Below are 10844 nucleotides of genomic sequence, written 5' to 3' on the forward strand. Positions count from 1 at the left end.
CCCCCTTTCGGCGCGTGACATAGCTCTCCCGGTAAACTTGTCAGAAGCGGTTTTAACGGCAGGTATATAACTGACGTGTTTTGACAATCGTTAGCAGTTTGAATAGTTTGTCGCCAGATACACACACGCAGTCATTATGAGGGAAATAGTTCACGTCCAAGCTGGACAGTGTGGTAATCAGATCGGAGCAAAGTTCTGGGAGGTGATTTCCGACGAGCACGGAATAGACCCAACAGGGACATACCACGGAGATTCTGACCTGCAGTTAGAAAGAATCAACGTTTATTACAATGAAGCAACCGGCGGAAAATATGTCCCACGTGCAATCCTTGTCGATTTGGAGCCCGGGACCATGGATTCAGTTCGGTCTGGACCATTTGGACAAATATTCCGTCCAGATAATTTTGTTTTTGGTCAAAGTGGCGCCGGTAACAACTGGGCCAAAGGACATTACACAGAGGGTGCCGAACTTGTAGATTCTGTTCTCGATGTCGTGCGAAAAGAAGCCGAAAGTTGTGACTGTTTGCAAGGTTTTCAGCTGACACATTCACTAGGAGGAGGTACAGGTTCTGGAATGGGTACCTTGATAATCAGCAAAGTGAGGGAGGAATACCCAGATAGAATCATGAACACATTTTCCGTCGTGCCATCGCCGAAGGTAAGACTAAGAACTTTTCTCAGCACAAGTTATGACACTTTTATGACAGATGTGGTTATGTTGATCCTTGAGTAATTGATCATAATTGTCAGTGTACCGTATGGGGCTTTATTTTACTGAGGGTAATGCAACTTTTGTTTACTGGCTGTGCTGTGGATGTCATGTCTGGCGCGGACATGTTGTATTTACGTAAAATTAGGTAAGGTTATCCATGACGGTTTAACATTTGGATGGGACACCCCCACCCACCCAAACACTCCTTTTCGATCGTTTTGGGAAATTGGTAATCAGCGACTAATTCTTTGAGATCGCGCCCAGGGATAAGTGTTGACTTATTGGATTAGTAGCAGAGCGTACCCGTAAGGTGATTGGAATAACTCATTAGCTCGCTGCATCCTGTTCTGATGATTAGTATTCCTGATCAGATAAGTTGAAGAAGTGATATCCATGGCTTTATATTAAATTGGGTGAAGGGTCAATACTGCGTAAGACATCCAAGGCATTTGGAATAATTTCTCTTTTGAATTACCTATGGGTTCACATGCAAAAACTCATAACTGCACAATGCAAGCCATGATATTTTAAGTAAATGTTAAGTTAGAAATTACCTAAATGAAACAAATGGGATGTTTACTACAGATTGGCTAATAGCATTGACAGTCAGAAATAAATATTGGCTGATGCTAGTGATAGCGGCAAGTTTGCAAAATGCCAAACACATGCCAACTTTGAAAGCAAGCAAGTTTACTAGAGTTGTGACGATACGCCCATGCCACGATACGATACGTATCACGATACTGGTGGTCCGATACATACAATACGATATGTATCATGTTACTTTGTCCTTGTATACAGAAAAATAAAAGTAATGGAAATAATGTGCTGTTATGTTATCATTTCAGGGAAGGTATTCTTCTCCCAAGAAAAAATGTGTCAGTAAAGTAGTGTTTTCCCAAAAAATGGAACAGCAGGGATCAACATTGGCACAACTGGCTTTTCTGCACAAAAAAACAAAATAAATTTGTGAAAATTATATCTGTCGGAGCACGTCCATGGCAATATTTTCCACGAAAATCTAAATAGAAGGGGAGACAGTGTTTTCGTAGACTGCTAAGTATGTAAGTATCGTGTTGAATCGATACACAACAATCGTATCGATGTATTGTATCGTGCAGTTCTTGAATCGCGATACCTTGCGTATCACAACTCTAAAGTTTACATTTGGTTAGGGTGAGGGTTTGGTTTAGGGCTAGGGAAAGGGTTAGGGTAAGATTTAGAGTTTGTGTTACGGTGATGTGACACTAGGCATCTGGTATTCTGTAACTGTAACATGATAGCTTGATCAGTGTTACAACACCAATATTGACAGGGCGAGTCATTTCAAAGCTTGGCCTAGATGATGATCATAATTAACTCAGTGAATAAAGTGAAACCCAACATTCAACAGAACAGTGCTGACTTTCATGCTTTAAGCAGACTAGACTTGACAAATTTTCTAGGCTTGAGATAAGCTTGTTATCTACTGGAATTTTTTTCTGATGGATCAGGGAGCCTTTCTTAACCTCATTCTAGCTGGTCCCTATTGTGGTTAAAAGGGACAATAATCTGTTATGACAAGGATTTCCCCTTGATGTCAACCTTCTAGAAGTGATAAATATCCCAGTGTGATGTGGTTTGAAGGCATGAGTGTGACTAAACAGCATTCCACGTTTGTTGCAGCATATTAAAATAAGGAGGGGAAGGATTTGCATGTAGCCATTATTGAGTGTAGAGAGCAGGGGAAAGAGTGAGTGAGTGAGTTTAGATTTGCGCCGCACTCAGCAATATCCCTGCTATATGGTGGCGGTCTGTAAATTATCGAGTCTGGACTAGACAATCCAGTGATCAACAACATGAGCATCAATCTGCGCAATTTGGAACTGATGACATGTGTCATCTAAGTCAGCGAGCCTGATCACCTGATCCCGTTAGCTGCCTCTTACGACAAGAGTTAAAATCAAACTGTCTTCACAAGCACTACAGCCAGGTGTTGGCGATAACTGGTTGCTAGCTAGTAGAGCGGCAATCATTAATGAAACTGAGCAAAGCACATCTCCAAAACAGTAACTCGTCGGTCAAGGGAAAATGACTATCAGTAGAACGTCTGTGGGATATTTTCCAGAAAGCTGCAATATGTGGTTGAGGTATTTACTTTAAGCTTAACAATAGACATTTCTGCTGGTTCCTGTTAATAAACGCTCTTAAATACATTGTGTCTTTCTTTTGTTTCAGGTGTCAGATACAGTTGTTGAGCCATACAACGCCACTCTGTCAGTACATCAGCTCGTTGAGAACACAGATGAAACCTACTGCATTGACAATGAAGCTCTATATGACATCTGCTTCAGAACCCTCAAACTAACAACGCCTACTTATGGAGACTTGAATCATTTGGTATCTGCTACAATGTCTGGTGTTACAACATGCCTCCGTTTCCCTGGCCAACTGAATGCAGATCTTCGAAAGCTTGCCGTCAACATGGTGCCATTCCCTCGTCTGCATTTCTTCATGCCTGGATTTGCACCTCTCACTTCAAGAGGTAGCCAACAATACAGAGCCCTCACCGTTCCCGAGCTCACCCAGCAGATGTTCGATGCTAAAAACATGATGGCTGCCTGCGATCCACGTCATGGGCGCTACCTCACTGTTGCTGCAATCTTCCGTGGCCGTATGTCCATGAAGGAGGTTGATGAACAGATGCTGAATGTCCAGAACAAGAACAGCAGCTACTTTGTAGAATGGATCCCCAACAATGTGAAGACCGCAGTTTGTGACATACCACCACGTGGCCTCAAAATGTCTGCCACCTTCGTAGGCAACAGCACTGCCATCCAGGAGTTGTTCAAGCGCATCTCTGAGCAGTTCACAGCTATGTTCAGAAGAAAGGCTTTCCTTCACTGGTACACTGGCGAGGGCATGGATGAGATGGAGTTCACTGAGGCTGAATCTAACATGAACGACTTGGTGTCTGAGTATCAGCAGTACCAGGATGCCACTGCCGAGGAGGAGGGAGAGTTTGATGAGGAGGAGGCTGAAGAGGAAGGATAAATAACTTTTGAACTGATTAGTTAGCATTGATACTAAACCAATTGCTAACTTAAAAGTTATTTTAAAAATTGTTTTCTGAAAGTTTGGGTTCATTTGTTGAAATTAATTCCATAGGTTTATTCCGTGCCCTGTTTCACAAAGCTCTCATAAGCCTGAGATCTCATAACTTTTCTCATAACATTTCTACCTCCTGTACTGTTGCATAGAAGGTAATGGTGCTATGAGGAAAGCTGCGTGGTCATTGGCTTACGAGAGCTTTGTGAAACAGGGCCCTGATCAATATTCTGGTTATCATTTTAGATATTTCTGAAAACATTTCATCAAGTAAATTCTCTTCCTCCTTTGGCATATATAAGATGCTTATTTTGGTATCTTTCTGTAAAAAATCAGATCACTGTTCCATTGTAATATAAAGCAAGTCAGTTTGTACCATATTCTGCAGTATCTTTTATATTTATTAAAGGCAATAATGGAATAATCACTCATTTGACAATATGGCATTGCCATTTGATTTAGTCTGAAATTAATATTTTGAATTCATCATTCCAGAACTTGGAAAGGGAACATATTGTTATATTTATCACAACCGTAACTATTCCAACTGCTCTTCCATATAAAACCTCAGTATCTGAAATATTTTTCAACTTTTGCTATTTCATTTACCAAAACATTATATGGAAATAAAAGAACAAATCTGATGATTTATTTGTTGGTTATTTTTAGATGAACTAGCTGATTGAATACGGTTTTAGTGTATGCTTTGCATTCTGATGGTATTTGGCGTGTCGTTTAGTTAAAGACCTAAGTGCAATTCTGAAGTGAGTTACGAAGTGAAACTTGGCACTTGAATGCTTAAAAAGTTAGGGTCATCATGACTCCTTGTGTCATGAGAGAGTGTCATGGAATTGTTTTGGGGAGTCTGATAGGCCGTTTTTCTGCATCCATGCTTAAAATGTTGTTAGTCATCATTACTGCTTGTGTCATGTGAGAGTGTCATGGAATTGTTTTGGGGAGTCTGATAGGCCGTTTTTCTGCATCCATGCTTAAAATGTTGTTAGTCATCATTACTGCTTGTGTCATGAGAGAGTGTCATGGAATTGTTTTGGGGAGTTTGATAGGCCGTTTTTCTGCATCCATGCTTAAAATGTGGTTTATCATGGCTACTTTTGTTATGAGAGGGTGTCATGGACATGGTTTGGGGAGTCCAATAAGCAGGTTTTTCTGCATCATGGCTAACACTGACTATTTGAAGTGAAAGAGTTCTAGCACTCCTTGGTACTATGGGGTAACCTTATGCTTGAAGCATGTGTTAGTCACACCAAAGACCATTGATTTCTCCACATAATTACCATGAGTGAAGCTGATTTCTGTTGTGTTCACAATTATGTTGGTGTATTGCTGGAAGCACTGTAAAACTGTGCTGTCATGCCCATTGGCAACCTTGAAATTCACAGTTGTACCCAAGGGTGAAAAGCATGAACTCACACTCATGCCGAAAGTTTGGTATGATTCCATTTCATATGTTTAACCCATTCAGGGGTTCAAAAAATCCTGTTGCTTGACACCAATGACAAGTCAGTTTTCATTTCGAGCAATCAAATATTGAGATCTTACTTGTCAGTAGGCTACTAAATACTTTCTGTTTACAGTTTCAAACTGCAAATAAACTTTGATTTCATTGCATATCTGCTCATTATTACCTACGAGGATTAACCAATCTGGGTTCATATTTTTCATACAATGCCCTAGGGCAAAATATCATCTTTGTCAGGGTGATCTGGAATGAATAATGCTATGACATCAGGGTTCTGTTACGTTGCGGTCAACATGAGAAGATGGGTAGCCATCCTATGATTGAAAGAAGATTTTGCTTTATTTTCCTCAATTTAACAACTTCGGTAATTACAGAATATTATATTCATGCCCATAATATACTGTGTTTATGACACATAGTAAACATAGTATGACCTGCACTCATATAATATCCTCTGTGAATGTTGCTATTTAACTTCACAATCATAAAGTAGTTATCTTTTGTTTTTATCACTTCTAAGGAAGTAGTCCACTAAGCATTAACATCAGATACCATGTTGATTTATTTCATAATTACATCATGATGATTATGTCAATTAAAATCAGGATAGGTGGAAAATTGGTCAGGACAAACTGCTTTCTTAATGTCACTTGCTCTGTGACAAGTGAATTTTAAGAAACTTTTGAACCTTGAACTATTTTAAGATGTATAAAATTACATGTACAAGGGTGTCTAGACTGGAAGTTTTACTCAATAATCACTCTTTTATCATAGGATACCAAACACAACTTTAGAATTAGTTAATATCGATGTTAAAAAACACTCATTTCCTGTCATTGAAAGCAGAAGGCTCAGTATAAGCCATCTCATGCCATTGAGGCCATGTTTTTCATCCTGAACAGGCTAGTTATGTCCCTATGGTTTTAACAACCTTTACTCAGGTTAACCTTTATTCTCATGCTATAACTCCGAACTGAACTAAGGTTACCTTAGTAACTTATGATCACCTTAGTGCATTGTAAAATGGTGTTCAGGAGTATTACATCCAGTTTGGACTCTTCAAAACAACAAAGGACTGACAAAGTTGAAGGTGTCAAAAAGTCATTACTTAATGCTCTGATACTTCGCATGAATGTTTCATAATGCCTGAAGCAGAAGAAACATTTTAGACCTTTCATTTTGTCCTCACACCAAACAAAACACTCTCCAGATGGTTCCTTTGATGTGTGTTACATACTTGACTACATTTGACATGGTCTGTGAATATACCTGATTAGCAAGTGCCTTGTATTGTCAGTATTTTACAGGTTTTGTGTGGTGTAAACTGTGTTGATGCTTAAAAAGTACCTGCCAACCCTGCTGCTTTTTTCAAAAATTACATGCCCTAGTTTCATATATGTCTTCTTGGATATGGACTAGGAAATCTTTTCATCCAGATGTTGTGTCAATGACGCTATTAAGAAAATATGTCTTTCAATTTCTGTGCAATCTTCCTCAGTCACTAATGTTCACTCACTCATCTCTATGGACCAATGATTCTGTGACATAGACTGGTATACATCCATGCACCAGGGATGTATCAAGTGCAGCAAGCAGGCAAAGTAAAATATTTATTTACCCAAAATTTGTATTTTACAAAGTCTCAGTCCAAAATACAACTAAGTACAACAACATCTCTTGATAAATTATACCTGTTGTCAGTGCAACATACAGTGTTCTTACAAGACATGGAATAATCTTGGGTTTTTTATCTAAAACATGTATGTCTTGACAGTACAGCAAAGGCTATGGGAGCCATCAACATGTTTGTTATGTCAGTAGAGATATAATAGAGTTAAGGAGGAAACGAGTGTAATGTTTCATTTTTATCATTTCATACCAAAAAGACAGCTATAAGAACAGAAGGGATGCTTTATGTGATATTTAAAATATTATTTTATTTCAGACACAGTAATATGTTTCAATGTATCAAAATACCGTAGGACATATATTGTTGTGTCTAGAACAAGCAATATATGGAAAAATCGATTCTTCTTTTACAAAAATGAGAGAACACTGATATGGGTTACTACAGGGCCATGCTTGTTTGGAATGCAGTATAGGTTATTGCAACAAGATCATAAAGGCTATATTTGTTTGGAATGCAGTATAGGTTATTGCAACAAGATCATAAAGGCTATATTTGTTTGGAATGCAGTATAGGTTATTGCAACAAGATCATAAAGGCTATATTTGTTTGGAATGCAATATAGGCTATTGCTACAAGCCATACAGTGCTTGCTTGTTTGGAATGCTATATAAGTTATGTCTACAAGGCCATGCTTGTTTGGAATGCAGTATAGGCTATTGCTACAAGGCCATGCTTGTTTGGAATGCAGTAAAGGTTATTCCTATGAGGCCATGCTTGTTTGGAATGCAATGTAAGTTATTTATACAAGGCCATGCTTGTCTGGAATGCAATATAAGTTATTTCTACAAGGCCATGCTTGTTTTTTATAATGCAGTAAAGGTTATTGCTATGAGGCCATGCTTGTTTAGAATGCAGTAAAGGTTATTGCTACAAGGCCATAAAGGCCGTACTTGTTTTCATGTCACCCATCTCAGTCTTCATGGATTAACTTGGATGTGGATTTTGGTCAGTACAGAATGTAGAAAGTCTTCCCTGAGAGACTGGCAGGGTTTGTTGCTATTACATTGCTCATTTCCCACTGATGAGGTGTGATGAAAAGTGGCATAAGGGATAAGCACTTCATTCATGACGAAAAGTAGCAATCCAAAATACCAATATTAACTCTCTGGATCTTAGTCTTTGTTTCAATTTTGCAGTGTTGATATCTTGCCATGGACCTGAAGCAAATTATTCGGTATTTATTACAGCAACCCTTTTACCACTAGGCTATCTAGCCTCCCTCACCTGACATGGATCAAGTCTTTATGGTTAGCAAACATGATGAAGGACACATGTGGTTGTTGAAAATAACAATAAAGTAATTAATAGCTATATATTTATTCCATATGTATAGTCGTCATCATGATTAAGTCATAACCTTTGGAATACTACATTCATTTTGAAAATGCCTTTCATGAATAGATCAATAGAAATAATTTCATGAACAAGTGTCATACGACTTAAACCAACTGAGTGTGAAATTTTGTATTGTGTGAATGATAGCAAGGGCAATACACATTAAATTGCATGAGATTTGCATAAGTCATGTAGTGCACTGGCCAGTGTAATAATTTCTTTATTATCCATTTTACTCATGTATATTTGTGCAGTAAGCAAGTGTGACTGTCTAGTTCATTGATGGTATGGTCAATTTTTCACAGGTGACAAAATGTGATATGTGCACATGTGATATATATGACACTGGTTATGTTTCACCATATACTTAATAACTTGTTGCCTGACATAAACCTCTGTCACATTCCAGCTACATGACAGTGCCAAAAAATATGGTTCGATCTGGGTAGGAATCTTGTGATCAATGCTGTGAGCAAAAATCCACAGTGCTAGAGTATGATGATGCACAATCAACAAGCCATAGAATCTGACTGCCAATCCCTTTAGTCACCTCTTACAAACATCACTTGTTGTGGGGCAACAGTAACCCTTTGTTGCTGGGGACAACCCTCAGTCCCCACTAACTACCTAATCCATTTGGGCACCTCTTACAAACATCACTTGTTGCTGGGGACCTGTATAGTAACCCTCAGTCCCCACGGACAACCTAATCCATTTGGCCACCTCTTACAAACATCACTTGTTGCTGGGTACCTGTATAGCAACCCTCAGTCCCCACTGACAACCTGATCCATTTTCTCACCTCTTACAGACATCACTTGCTGCAGGGGACCTGTATAGTAACCCTCAGTCCCCACTGACCACCCTATCCATTAGACCACCTAATACATTTGATCACCTCTTACAAACATCACTTGCGATAGGGGACCTGTATAGCGACCCTCAGTTGCTCATGACTCTCAATCCCCACTGACAACCTGCACAAGGATGATTTATGGGTGAAACTGGAAGCACAGATCTGTTTCCCTTTACATCCTGCATTTTTAAAATGATCTATGGGTGAAACTGTATGCGTAGATTTGTTTCACGATCCTTTCTTGTCGGGAGATGATCTCTGGGTGAAACTGGATGTAGAGATCTGTTTCACCCCCTGCCGTGTACAGATATGATCTATGGGTGAAACTGGATGTAGAGATCTGTTTCACCCCCTGCCGTGTACAGATATGATCTATGGGTGAAACTGGATGCGTACATCTGTTTTACTCTCTCACCTATAAGTAGATGATCTGTAGGTAAAACTGAATGTGTACAAATTTCACTTGGTGCTGTTGACCTATATATTAACCCTCAGTCCCAGCTGACCACCTAATCCATTTTCTCACCTCTTCCTGTTGTGATATTGCTGGAATATTGCCCAAAGCGATGTAAAACAAGATCAACTCACTGTTACATAATGAACAGCACTCTCTCACCATACAGTTTAAATAACTTGATATTAATATTCTTATTTATTAACATAATATTTTTGAATTAACTGATTTCCAAATGCGGAGCAACAAATCACAGGTAATCGTTTTATATGATTGTGGGTTGTTCTACAATTCTACAATGTTCTCCACATTGGAATGAGTGAGTTTAGCTATATTACAGCTACATGGCGGCAGTCTGTAAACAATCGAGTCAGGAAAATCCAGTGATCAACAGCATGAGCATTGATCTACGCAATTGTGTGTCAGCCAAGTCAGCGAACCTGACCACACGAACTCGTTAGTCACCTCATACGACGTACATGGTTTACCGAAGATCAATTCTAACCCGTATCTTCAATGTTTACTGCACACTGGAAGGCATCCCAGTTAATCAACGGAGTGTCAAGTTAAATGCGAGACGGATGCCCCAGGGAAACAATATCTAGGGGTGAAAACTGTACGCTTCGGTACGGTCCGTTTCGGTCCGTTTCGGTTCGGTTCGGTATATGATCATGAGACAGGACCATAGTGCATAAAATTGAGGACAAGAACCAAACCTTACGTTATCTGATAACATGGAAAACAAACAGCATAAGCTTTGTTATTTAGAATGAACAAATTGTTATTTTATTACTCGATAGAAATAACGGGACGTTAGCGGAAATACCGATTTTTTATAGCATTACGGTATACCGACCACAGAGTCAAAATACCGCTGTTCTACTGATACCGCGGTATAGTGTTCCACCCCAAGTAGACATGCGTTGAATGCAACTTGCAGCCACGAGCACCGGTATGGAGAAATCTTGAACCATAATGGGTGAAACCAAGTCAATGGACACAACACTACATTGGGGTAGAGAACAACTTTCCCAATTTGAAACATCAGTCAAATATTTTGTTTCATTTGAAGATAGCAGACAAAGTATTTCCCAGTAAACCCGTGTATTTGGGACGTCAAGGATTCTTAAACACTTCTGTCAGTGTAAATAGAAGACACGAATGAGATGCTGCATACTTAGATTTAAATAGATTTGATTAATGGGAAGACTACATTTTTGTTACACTGAT

The 10844-nt window shown here is 39.1% G+C and overlaps 1 protein-coding gene across 2 annotated transcripts; it reads left to right on the forward strand.

Annotated features, from left to right (window-relative positions):
• Positions 1–4443, forward strand: LOC137299142 (tubulin beta-4B chain-like). 2 transcript variants are annotated; one of them, XR_010957785.1, is made up of 3 exons: positions 39–658; positions 2930–3859; positions 4001–4443. XR_010957785.1 is itself a non-coding variant. In XM_067831687.1 (2 exons), the coding sequence occupies exons 1-2, from the start codon at positions 137–139 to the stop codon at positions 3743–3745; spliced, it is 1338 nt and encodes a 445-aa protein (XP_067687788.1). In that variant the 5' UTR covers positions 1–136; the 3' UTR covers positions 3746–4443. The 2 variants fall into 2 exon arrangements, 1 of the variants encoding a protein (XP_067687788.1); XM_067831687.1 differs by having other exon boundaries at positions 1–658; positions 2930–4443.
• The last annotated feature ends 6401 nt before the right edge of the window (positions 4444–10844 follow it).

This window comes from Haliotis asinina, chromosome 10 (assembly GCF_037392515.1).
Source record: "Haliotis asinina isolate JCU_RB_2024 chromosome 10, JCU_Hal_asi_v2, whole genome shotgun sequence".
In the NCBI taxonomy this organism is placed as follows: Eukaryota; Metazoa; Mollusca; class Gastropoda; order Lepetellida; family Haliotidae; genus Haliotis; species Haliotis asinina.

Excerpts from the sequence above, each read along its gene's own strand:
- LOC137299142 (XM_067831687.1), top strand. The coding sequence starts at position 137 with ATGAGGGAAATAGTTCACGTCCAAGCTGGACAGTGTGGTAATCAGATC. Across the intron at positions 659-2,929 it reads CCGTCGTGCCATCGCCGAAG|GTGTCAGATACAGTTGTTGA; the intron begins GTAAGACTAAGA and ends CTTTTGTTTCAG.